General features: G+C 47.1%; 1 protein-coding gene across 2 annotated transcripts; it reads right to left on the bottom strand.

The window, feature by feature from the left end:
• Nucleotides 1-2990: 2990 nt before the first annotated feature.
• Nucleotides 2991-12881, bottom strand: LOC114852871 (5'-AMP-activated protein kinase subunit gamma-2-like). 2 transcript variants are annotated; one of them, XM_055507692.1, is made up of 13 exons: nt 11304-12881; nt 9491-9539; nt 8805-8914; nt 8292-8373; nt 8127-8185; nt 7874-7919; nt 7742-7796; nt 7495-7621; nt 7111-7276; nt 6991-7028; nt 6724-6870; nt 6541-6634; nt 2991-5336 (listed from the first exon to the last, which is right to left on the bottom strand). In XM_055507692.1, exons 1-13 carry the CDS (start codon nt 12240-12242, stop codon nt 4774-4776), a joined length of 2475 nt encoding a protein of 824 aa, XP_055363667.1. In that variant the 5' UTR covers nt 12243-12881; the 3' UTR covers nt 2991-4773. The 2 variants fall into 2 exon arrangements, with proteins under 2 accessions (XP_055363667.1, XP_055363668.1); XM_055507693.1 differs by lacking the exons at nt 9491-9539; nt 11304-12881 and adding an exon at nt 10451-10588.
• Between the last annotated feature and the right edge of the window lie 17 nt (nt 12882-12898).

Genomic DNA, 12898 nt, shown 5'->3' with positions numbered 1-12898 from the left:
TGACTTCTTGTTCCAACAGGACCATGTTTACAGAATATAAGGTAATGTTGAATGGGTCAGCCAGAGTATCTGTCTCAAAAACACTGAAAAGGACGTTTTGCTTTGTCCAAAACTCCTCACATTGTCTAATTACTACCAGTTCTGTCAGAACATCTGTGATGAGGAGTCACAGACTTATTTCTACTTACCATCTATGAGCTCAAAGCAAAGTCGGATCAGGTCTCAATGGCACACGGAACCCAAGCATCAGATCCACTTGTTCTGTCCTATATCAGGCCAACAGAACCAGACCCAGTCAGGTGTCTTTCCAATCGGGGCGCTGCCCCACTGCATGCTGGGAGGGACCAGTCATTCCTGATGGTTTTTGATCATCCCTCTGGACTGTATCGCTCCATCTTCTCTGTCGGGACTTGCAGCAACATCATGTAGGCATGAAGGCTGCTGTGGCCACTCGCCAGCAGCACCATGCTGGTAGCTTTGATCCCCCTTCAAAACAAAAGGATGAGATGCAACGTAACGCTGCTGACGCTAACGTTAGCTAGACAGAGACCAGAGATAGAGACTCAGCAACTGGAGAAAGACCTTCAACAATATGCAGACAAGAGCAAGAACAAAGACAAATCCCCCTCACACATCTACTGTAACCCGTTCCACATGAAGGCTCCTGCATGCCACAGGAAGCTGCTCTGCCGCGGTGTTAGGGGTTCTGCTGTAGAGCAGCAACCGCGACACCAGAAATGATGGAGACGCAGCAGGAGCCTGAAGAGGAGCAGCATTGGCCTCGTCCTGTCTGCAAAGACCTGAACACAGACTAAACACAGCTGGGAAACTAGACGGTTCAGGGTTCAGTGCCAGGTCAGACTGAGCAGAATCTGGATTAGGGCTAGTCAATCAGGCCCAGAACCAAAGTCAAGACTGTGAAAGGCAGTGCAGGTTCTGGGACAGGATTCAGGTGACTATAACATGCATACAGTCAGAATGACGCTCTGGTTCAGTAACAGTAACAGAATGTTCACAGCTGATTCCATTACAATGTCCATGTGAGGCCAAGGCCACACAGAACCTGGCTAAGGTCCAGAAGCTGGGCTTTAATAGCAACCAGGGTCTGTAGGAGTTTCAGGTAGTGTGTCTTCTTCTGCTGTTTTGACAGAACAGGAAGTGTTTTTGGTTGAGTGATGAAGAATGAAGTCGGTTTACGTTGAAGTTTATCTCTGAAAAGATGAGAACCAGACTGACAGAACGAGTCTGGACCTGAGAGTGCACATGGGGAGAAACAGAGGAAGAGAAAGATCAGATAATCTGGGAGTCTCACAGATGAACCAGAACCAGTTCTTAGTTACGCAGCAGAGGTTTCAAACAGTGAGTAAATGGACCCTCGCCTTCAACCTTCTAAGGTTCGAGCTGAAACTCTGGACCGAGTGAAGTTAAATGAACTCTTACACCTTTAATGACAGAACACTTCAGTACGGTGGCGCTCTGAACCCATTGCGGTTCTAACTGGAGGAGTTTTGTCCATTCTAGAGTGTTTCACAGCTTGGTGCTGCTCCTGGTCCTGTTGCATCTGTGGTGGAACTTCAGGATGATGAACCCATTCAGACTGGAACCATCTGACAGATTCAAGGGTTTCTCTGGTTCATTCAGGACTGCAGACAACAAGGAGCACCAGAGAACAATGTGGTGTACTACAAGAGTACTACAGTACAATATGGTGTACTACAGCAGTACCTCTACTGCTGCCTGTGGGACAGTGTGGTGTTCAGAGCCAAGTTTAGCGTCTGTGCTCACTGAGTGTTTCTTGGACATTTAATTAATTGAGACTTATTTTGTTACTGCCCTTGAAAATCGAAAGTGGTCACATGACCGTCACTGCTACCTGAGATCTGTGAGTGGCCTATTGACCACGCAGCAGGTGATACGTCCGTCTGTCTTCTGTTGCTGTTCATATAGAAGTGGAGGATGCAGAGGAGACAGACGGTTCACCATGAGCCAGGTGTCAGGTAGCTGTGAGCAGGTTCAGGTGCGTTACCTGTGACCTCTGTCACATGATGGATGCTGTTTCTTTGTCCTTGTCACTGATCCACAGCAGGAATGTCAGCTATGCTAAGCGCGGCTCCTCTGTGGAACGCTGCTAGCTCGGTGCTGCACACACCTGAGATCACATGACTGCGTGTGTTGCAGCCTTCCAGGACGCTGATGGTCCTGATATTAAACTTATTCTAAAGCCCGACAACATTGTGTGGAGACAAAGTAATACATCAACCGTTCAACTGTCAAATACTGAAGCAGCCTCTGCTACAAAGTGCTGTTCACCGGACCTGATGATCATCATCATGATCATCAGGTCCGGTGAAGGTTTTGGTTTTTGTTATTCACCTAAAACAGTTGATGTGAGGTTTTTCTGACCTGTCCGTGTCGATCTGATGATCATCTTTCTGATCAGCTGTTACTAAACAATGTGGTGGATACATGAGGGAGAAGAACTCAGTTAGAACCATGTAGACAGACCAGAACCAGGAATGAAACCAGCGTGTTCTTTGACTGTTTGTGCTGCAGCTGCCACATGAACCATGAAAGCAGCTGGAGACAGACCCACCCCAGGTCACCAACCATGAAGACACAACCTTTGAGTCTGTTGTGTTGATGGAGTTAATGAGCCGTTTAAAACACACAACAAGCAGAGATTGTTTGATCCAAACAGGGAAGGTCACACACGCAGGCACAGGTGAGATGAGGGTGTGTCACACACCTGGACACTTGCCTGTAGCTGTTAGCTGTAAACACAGGCGCCACTTTCTCCTCGTTTGCTAGTGTACATGACTGTTTGACTCTGAACTGATGGATAACCCGGTCACAACTCAGGCGTCCTGAAGAAACACATGTTCATGAGCCCGTCCAGGCCCAGGTGGAGCAGTCTGATGCTGGATCCCAGACACAGTCCCTGATGAGATTGGTCTCTCCAGTGGTTCTGGTACCAAATATTTACAACAAACTTTAAGAAGGAAATTTTAATATTCAGCCCAAATGATACAATAAACAAAAACAGAACAAGAACTAATAAACAGCAGCAGCAGTAACAATCATACACACATGATTACAGGAAGATGGAGACGTGGCTCCAGGAGTGAGTCCATCTGCTGCCACAAGTCAAACACAAAGAGAAAAGGACAAATGGAGCAGATGAAAAGGTGGAGGAGGTGAGCAGCTGGGCTTCAACCACAGACGCATTAGGAGGAAAAGTGCAGGAGCTGAGAGCAGCATGAAAGAAATGAAAGAGGACAAGATCGCGCCCCAACAGGTCTTCAGTCGCTCTACGTGATTTTAAAAAGATCCAAGATGTTGTTTGTTGTTGCTCAATTACATCATTGTCCATTTGCAATAAAAATGTTTAACAGAATTTTCTGAAAATACTGTCCAGTAGTTTTTGATGTGGTCATCAGTTTGTTTGTTTTTTTTCCTATTTCCTTTTTAATGTTTATAATGTGTAAAGTTTTTAGTTTTATTTCAGTGAGTAACACTTTAAAATAAAGCCTTCATTATGAATCTAAGACGCATGTTGTTAAAATAAAGAAGGTTCACTTGGTCTGATTTTTAACATTAATGCATGTTTTGTTCTTTGGTTGTGAGGCCCTGATCCCCCTCAGGTTCAGATGAAAGGAGCAGAGTGATGGAGGTAAAGAGTGGAGGACACCAGCTGTTTCCACCCTCCTAATGCCACTGAACTCATTCAGCAGCCACCAGTTCACTCTGATGCCTCCTCATCCTCTCTGTCTTTACAGCCCTCATGTCACATCTTCACCCCAAAAGCTGCTCAGTGCTTCCAACCAAAGTTCATCAAAGTCAATTAACTGAATAAAGTTATTTTAAAATATTTGGTAGAAGGAAGATTCAGCAAAAGAAATACATCCACAGTTTCAGCACTGCTGTGTTGTGTGTTTAAAATGGTTAAATGGTGACACTGCAGCTGTGCATAGTAAAACATCTGGGGCCTCGTGTACAAAAACACACCTTATCAGATGTATGAGTGATGGCGTAGATCTCCCTGGCTGGGACGACTTTCCTACAGCTACAGAACAGTCTGTTGACGACACTTATAGGTGAAACTGTTTAAGATGTGAAAACAACAGTTACTTCACATTAAATCACTACATCTCTGGCCATGTGGCTATAAACATTGACCAGGTGCAGTTAAGCAGAAAGGTTAAGTGTGAGCATTACAGAAAAATCACTGAACAGACATTCAGATTTGTTCCCTATAAACTTTATACATTCAGACTTTACATTTGATCTAATCTCGGGTACAGCAGACAAACAGATGCCATCACATCTGAAATAAAAACTATTTTACTAAATGAAAACTAGCTAAACAAAACGCACCAGTGACTCCACTACAGATCAGCCCCTTCATGACATCACAGTTCTAATGTTGGTCCAACCATCTAATACGTTGTTACAGGAGTGCCCTCAGGCCACACCTGTTTAGGGTTCCACTGCTACAAACATGAGGCGACACTCCCATCAGGCATTGCTGTTCAAGACCACGAGAGCCCATCATTACATTTAGTACATTAATTGACTTGTGCAGGACCTAACCAGTGAATGAACATCATGGAAAAGTGTGAGCATTGTTATTGTTGGTGATGTGGTTTATTACATATTCAGCCCAGACCCATTCTGCTCCACCTCCAAAAACAAGCAGCCTCCGGGTCTCTGTCCCGTCGGCTCTTCTCTTCTTCTGTGGTGCATCTTAGGACCAAAATGAACCTGGTGATGGTGTCATGCTGCCTCCCCCTCTCCTTCACCCTGCTTACCTCTCTCCTCTGCTCCTTCCTCTTCCATTACTTCCTCTTCTTCTGTTCCTTCCTTCCCCCTCATCACATCCTCCTCCTTTTCCTTTCCCATGTCTTCCTCACCTTCCTCCTCCTCCTCCTCCTCCTCCTCCTCACATGTCCCTTTCTCAGCTTCCTCCTCCTCTTCTTCATCACGTGCCCCTTTCTCAGCTTCCTCCTCCTCCTCCTTATCACATGTCTCTTCCTTCACCTCCTCCTGTTCTTCATTGGTCTCTGTCTGTTTCTGTGCTGTGCCTCCGTCTGTCTCACTCTCTGTCTCCACCTGCTGGCAACTCTCCACAGTGTCAGTTTCAGTGTCTCCGTAAACGGCCTTTAATTCATGACCAGGATCCTGGTTCCCATCCTGGTCCTGAAGTGGTTCACATGCACATTGATCCAGTGCCTGATTTTGCTCTTGTTCCTGGTCTGCTCTAGGTTTCAAGACCGTCTCTGGTTCAGTTGAGTCCGGGTGTGTAGGCTGAGAGGACAGAGACTCCTTCCTCCCCAGACCTGCAGAAGAAGATAAAATGGAGTATTGGTTCTGTCACAGCTGGATTCAGTGGAGGTGTGTGTGTGTATGCATGCAGTATATGTATACATTTCCCATTGTCTCTCACTAGGGTTACTGCTTTAGTAGCATTCCAACAGTTCGAGGGTGACATTTGAGCCGGTGTGACTCTTATCCTTGTATCTCTCAATAGTGCAAAGAGGTAGGCAGATAGCATTAAGGGCCTTGCCTAAGGGCCCAGAGGGACTGGATTTTCACCCCAACCGGGAATCGCACCTGCGCCCTACTGTACCAAAGTCAGCAGCACTAACTCTGTATGAGGGCTAGTGAGTGAGGGTGAAAACAACTAAGCCCCATGAATACATCAGAAAAATGGCCCCAACAGATGACGTGCTCATTGAACACCTAAGGCAACAGAAACCAGAGGAGGAGGAGAAGAAAGAGGAGGAACCCTCATGGAAGGACAAACCCCTGCATGGTACAGTATGTACTACCAGCAGATCGAAGAAGTGGTACCAAAAAATCCTACCAGTGGCTGGACTGAAAGACAGCACAGAGGCACTGATCCCAGCAGCACAGGAACAGGTTCTGAGCACCAGATCAATAGAGGCTGGCATCTACCACACCAGGCAGGACCCCAGGCTGCAGGCTGTGCAAAGATGCCCATAAAACACTGCAGCACATAACAGCAGGATGCGAGATGCTAGCAGGCAGGGCATACATGGAACTCCATCACCAAGTGGCCGGCATAGTGTACAGGAACATCTGTGCTGAGTACAGGCTGGGAGTCCCAAAGTCCAAATGGGACACATCAGAGTGGTGGACAAACACGAGAACGAGGCTGCAGTGACAGACGTAACAATCCCACCTGACCGCAACATCAAGAAGAAGGAGCACGAGAAGGTCGAGAAGTACCAAGGGCTGAAAGAACAGATGTGGAGGGCGAGGGCACAAGTGGTACCCATAGTGATAAGAACACTAGGGGCTGTAACTCCACACTGGGAAAGTGGCTCCAACAGATCCCAGGAACAACATCTGAGCTCTCTGTCCAGAAGAGTGCAGTCCTAGGAACAGCTACTGCGCAGGACCCTCAAGCTCTCAGGCCTCTGGTAGAGGTCCCGAGCTTGTAGGAAGAAGACTGCTCCCAGGAAAAGGGGGCAGCGTGTGTGTGTTATATGTTATGGACCAAATGTGTGTTTACTGTACCTGCTGGGGTCAGCACGAGCGCCTGCAGGATGTCGGACAAGGAAACGATGCCGACGATGTGGGACTCATCATCAACAACAACTAGCCTGTGAACCTGGACAAATGTTAAATCAACAGCTGCCCCTGAAAATGCAGCCTATCATTTGTTAGGACGCAGACCTGCTCCACCTCAGAGTGTGTTACCTCAGCCTTGACGATGCGATCCACAATAATTTCCAGTGTTTCCAGCTTGTTGCACTTCATGACTCCTTCGAAGTACTGGGACCTGTGCCTAAGAGCCTGAGTGACCGTTACGTCCAGGTTGTTGTAGGTTTTCTCAGCTGCCAGGTTCTATTCACACGCACGCACGCACGAACGCAGACGCGCATGCGCACACGCACACACACACACACACTCAGGATTCCACCACTATGAAGACAGATCTCCAGAACAACAGCAGACTTTACTCACAATCACGTCAAACTTGGAGTAGATATCCACCACTTTACCTGAAGACACACAAGACAATGTGTTAAGCAACCGAACCATGTGAGACATGGGGGGGGGGGGGTGCTGTGTTGCTATGGTTACCGTTGTGGTCGACCACGGGCAGGGCAGAGACTCGTCGGTGTGTGAAAACAGACAGTGCTGTGATGAGCGGAGTGTCAGGGTGGATGTAGGCAATGTTGGTGTACGTCCCGACGCCCAGCTCCTCCAGCGTCTGCTTCATGAAGGCCGGCATCGGCATCTCACACACCTGACACACAAACAGCTGCAATCAGAGGCTTGTACAATATCACCACTGTACAATACGTGACAACGACATTACAAAGTGTTGAGCATCGAACCAAAGCAAAACACAAAGAGCAGGTGAGAGGCAGACGCTGAATAGGCTCTGCTCTCTGACCTGAATCACTGACATATACAGGTACTGTAGGTCCATCTCTAAGAGGACATGTGGTACAGGACACTCACAAACAGCTGGAGGAACTTTAGGATCCTCTTGTGAGTGAGGATGTAGAGAGCGTTCCCGCTCACTGGGTCGATGACGGGAAGGCGGTGGATCTTGTTCTTTATTAAAGAGTAAACAGCTTCGAAGACGCTGAGAGCAAAACAGAGAAGAAGAAGAGAGCAGTGTTTATAGGATCCCTTTAAGGTTCCAGCTGTTTGTGTCCTCTCCCCCATGTCTCTTCCTTCTCTACTTCCCTTGTGTTTTTGCTACCTGGCATCAGGTGGCGTGTGGACCAGAGGTTTAAAGGTCTCCTGCAGGTAGAGCTCTGCCAGCATCAACACACACTGTTATTACTATGTCAGACACATAAACTGTGTGATCAGTGCTGCTGCAGGTTTTTACCTCTCCATGACTCGATCTTATGCTCCTCCAGCTCATAGATCTGGACCTGAGGGACAGAAACATGCTTTATTGACAGTGAACAACACCTAAAGCAGAATAAACAGCAGGTGTAACAAAAACCTGTAGTGTTTTGTTTGTGTGTGTGTGTGTGTGTGTGTGTGTGTGTGTGTGTGTGTGTGTGTGTGTGTGTGTGTGTGTGTGTGTGTGTGTGTGTGTGTGTGTGAGTGTGTGAGTGTGTGTTTGCGGGCGTTACCATGGGAGATTTGTAGTATCTGGTCAGAATGTTGATAAAGTCTGTGATGGTCAGCATCCCTGTACAGAAAAAAGGTTCAATGCATAGTCATGATAACGTGTGTCGTTTTTGTGTGTGTGTGTGTGTGTGTGTGTGTGTGTGTGTGTGTGTGTGTGTGTGTCTCACCTACAAAACTCTGCTTCTTACTTTCCCACAGTGGTGCAGCTCTGACCCCATTCGCCACCAGAGCAAAGAACGCCTTCTTTACCTGTGATGATAACGTGGTGGAGCAGAACCCAAGTCAGACTCTGAATCAGATCCAACAGAATGTCCTCCAACCACAGACTGAGTGACTAATAGCTGCCTGGTGAGTAAGTCTAATCTGAGCTTCATTAAATATGGACGAGAGCTGAAACCGTTCCCTCTATCCTTCAACCAAACACTGAGCTTTGACTACATACAACCTCTAAGAGACCAGTGATGGCATTAAAGCACATTTAAGTCACATCACTCAGATCATGCTGCACAACGTCAACACTGGAGCTGCCACAGGTAAAAATCAGAAATATGATGGTGCAGCCGCTCAGTTTATGGTGAGCAGCAAATTCAATGGTGAGTTAGGATGAGAAGAAACGTCAGCACCGATGGATCCGTCTGAGTTGACTTCAACCTAACCTCAGGTCTGGTGTAGAGCCTCACCTGCAGAGTGGTGTCAAACACCACCAGTTTGGAGCTGGTGGGGATAATGTCATAGCATTTGTGACACTTCATGAAGCGCATGTAGATGTCTCTCTCCGACTCCTCGACTGCTGCAGAAACACAGAAAACATTAAACTAGGTGTTGAGTGGATATAGAACAGTGCTGAGTCCAGTACATAAATTTGGGACCCAAACTCAGGTTTTGACAACCGTTAGACAGATCAGCATCAAAATTTCGGCTCACAACCATAAACCGCTGAGACATCATAATTAACTCAGCATGTTGGTTACGGTTTAATCTCTGCAGGCTGGTTGCCATGGTGACCACAACACAAATCAGATGGAATGTATGTTACCATGACAACGGAACAGCTGACTGGTCAACATCTGGTGGTTAACCCTCCGTCACCCTGCAAAGCATGCTGGGATCAATGTAGAACAGATATAAAAGGTGTTGTCACCACAAGCAACTGACGGCAGGTGTCAACACACCTGTCTGTCCTATCCATAATCCCCTGCTCTATCTGTCCTCAGACTGAGGAAGGTCAGAGTCTTATGAGTCTTCCTCGGGGTGGGGGGTGGATAAAGAAAAACTTCACACATAAATACTTTCTGCTTTTTCTCATTAAAACCTTCACCAGATTAGAGACAATGTTTCTCTTTGTGTGACCCCAGCTCAGTCTTACCGGCCTCATCAGGGTCCTGCTGCTCTGACATGTCGCCTGCACCCTCCACCTGCACAACAACACCAAAGATCACTTCACCATCTGCACCACATCTGGACCCTGACCCAGAACCAGTTACTGGACCAGAGGGAAGAAAGTTAGTCTGTAGCAATTCACACTGATGTGATTTTAAATACATTAGTTAAATAAACTCTAACAAGAATCTGTAACCCCTGCAGTAACGGTTTATCAAATCATCTAAAAAAAGTTAAGTTAAATAACGCCCCTTTTCATTCAGCAAACACGATAGATTATTTGTCATGACGTCAGGATCTACAGAAGCAAGAATCTGGTGTGTTTTTATTTTGGCAGAAATTGTCTGGAAATATCTGAAGCAACAGAGTTTAATGTCCGGCGAGCGCAGATCTCAGATCAGTTTTTTTTCATGCGGAACCACAAAGTTGTCGGTAATTCATAGTAGTTCAAAATCTAAATCACAGAAATCTACTCCATAATTAATGCTGGAAAAAGATGTGATGCAAAAGAAGCTGTGCACCACAATTCACTGACTGTGAACGAGACTCTACACAACACCAGCAGCAAGGTTCTGGTTCGTTATCAGCGCTGTATCACATATTCAAAGACCACAGGAGTCGCTTACTGCCTCCGCTCAAATGATGGAGACACATTTTTACACAGATTAACGTGTATTTAGATACTATTTGCGAACCGATGTCAACCTCTAGCGTTTTATCATATGATTGATGGTTCCGGTGATGGTTCGGTCCCGAGGTAGCCAGGTCTCTGTGTTACGGTGGTGACACACCGGCGATATTTAGATTAACATGTAATAACTGACACAGCGACGGGTCACCGTCCCGAGTGTTTATATGATGACGTCATAGTGGAGTTCGCGACTGAAGCGTTCATTTTTAGAGCGGATTCCGCGGTTGCGGCTAGATGACGTTAGCTAGCACCTACTTGACAGACACCGTTCATTAACCGTTACTTTCCCTCCTTTCTCCGCTGCTCGACCTCGCGACGTTCAATTGAGAAGAAGTTCGCTTCCCGTGGATCCGTTGTTTTTCTCAGTCTGACTAGAGTGACCTAATCCACCGGTCCACGGTCGTCGCCGTCCGCCCGGTTTCAGGTTTACCGAGCAGCAGTCGCGACCACCGGAGCGCCGCAGCAGCCGACAAGCTAACGGCTAAAAGACTGCACTTCCGGCGCTAGATTTCACACTATAGCCAAGCCAACTGTGCTAACTACGTCTGTTAGCGAATAATGACCCGGTAGGTCAGAGGAATTTGTGGCAACTTTCGGCTTAAACAAACCGTCTGATCTAAACATTCTTCATCTCATTAAAACCACTAAGCGGTTTGCTTTAAACCGCAATGTCGCGAGAAAACATCTTTTTTTGAAAGCGGTTTCCGGTTCTCTCTCGTTATTTGTGTTCGCTTGCCACTGCGAAGCTATCCGAAAAAAGCCGTCTAGACCCGAGGGGAGCCGATGTCCTGATTGAGGTGCTTATTTCTTCGATTACAGGTGAATTCATTAAAACCTTTCAATAATCTGACCAATTCATCAAACTATTGAACTTTAACGTCGATTATGCAGAGCAGATGAATTATTCATGCTTTATCAGCTGGATCATTCAATTACAGCTCAGCCAACCTATTAATAATTAATGTTAAAGGACAAACAGAGCAGGATTTACTGCAGCACATAAAGACTGATTTTTGTTAAACACAGTTATTTTACACGTTATCTATTTACTTTGGACCAGTGATATGTCCTTTACTGGACGAGGAGAAGCCAGAGTGGACCCACTCACCAGAATCCTGACAGGAAGATATGGAGACGCAGCAGGATGAAGGGCTGGGGAGGAGGGCTGCCCGGTGTCAGGGGGGGAGGAGTAGGAGCGCAGCCTCCTGGTCTCCGGACGCCAAGGCTCCGTCACATATGTCTCCAGACAGAAAACACTCATCTCCACCTGCTGAGAGGGAGGAGGCGGGGAGGATAGGCTGTGGGCTGAGAGGAGGAGATGGAGGAGAAAATAAGAGATGGAAGAAATGGAACGAAAGAGAGACAAGGAGGTGGAGGGAGAGAAACAGAGGGAGGAGGAAGAGGTGGAGAGAGAGAGTGTGAGGAGGGAGAGAGAGCGAGGAGGAAGAGATGGGACGATGGGGGGAGGAAGAAATGGAGAGAGGAGGAGGAGACACATGTTACTTGTAGTTTGTCTTTGATCACGCAATTTTGCAGATCCAGATCTAAAAATCTGTTTACAGATTTGCAGCCATAAAAAGCCAGACGACGCTGAAACCACACAGCGGCGTCTCCTTGCACTGACTGACAGCGGTTCCAGGTCCAGTTCTGCTGGACCGACCCGGACCACAGAGTTCACCTGTGCAGCCATGAGCGTCTGAAAGCCATAACATGGACTACAGAGCTGTGACGGGAACAGCTGCTGCCTGGTTCCAAAGCTTGGCTTTGTGTTTTGGTGCTTTTCGCTTACTGGGATCCAGGGGACCACTGGGCCCGGACCTCCCTCGGGGCATCTGACCTTCGTCCTCCTCGCTCCTGTGTCCGGTCCGCCGCTTCCTGTGGGCCAGAGGGAGCAGCTGGACGTAGAGCAGGCCGCAGGGCTCCGACAGGCGTCTGTCCGCCGCCGTCTGAGCCGCGGCTTCGTCGCCCGCCATCGTCCACGCTGCTGATTTCCTCCTGTCTTTCCTTCTGCCCGTCTCCGTGCTCCTTTGCTCTTTTCTGTCGTCATCCTCCGTATTTGAGGCAAACTTACAGTTATCGTTCTTCCGACCTCCTTTGCTTTTCTTCTCCTCTCTTCTCTGATGGTCCTCTATGTGTCCGCAAGGTTCAGACTTTCTCCTCAGCATCCATCTGTGTGTCTGTCTGCCTCTCCTCTCTGTCCTTTTTTGCTCTTCATCCTCATCTTCCTCCTCTTCCTCTCTTCCTCCAAATGGTTCACTTCTCCTCCGTCCAGTCCATCTCTCCTTCTCCTTCCATTTCTTTAGCATCAGACTGCTGAGACGCTTCATCTGCATCAAAGCAGTTTATTCACAAAAAGTGAATAAACCAAAAAACGAGCTTGATGATCAGTCACTTCAGACTAAAGCAGCCTTTTCTGACTGTACTCCACACATTCGTGTGATGGTGGTTGGACAGTAGCTATCGAGCTGACGTCACCTCATCTTTATATGAACTTTGGGCAACTACAAATAACAAGCTGTTCTTTGTCTCTTACTTGTTATATAGACATAAACCAATGCTTCATTTTGCTTTAAATAAGTTTTTGTGTAACTAATTCAATAATTAGTACAAACTAAATTGCAGTGAAATGTTGAATAAAACAAACAAGTAGAAGCCGACGGTTGTCACTGAGGTTAAGTGAAAATATGACGCTGTTCGAGCTGA

Source organism: Betta splendens, chromosome 4, assembly GCF_900634795.4.
Source record: "Betta splendens chromosome 4, fBetSpl5.4, whole genome shotgun sequence".
NCBI classification, from domain to species: Eukaryota; Metazoa; Chordata; class Actinopteri; order Anabantiformes; family Osphronemidae; genus Betta; species Betta splendens.
This window is presented reverse-complemented; position numbering and strand designations above follow the sequence as displayed.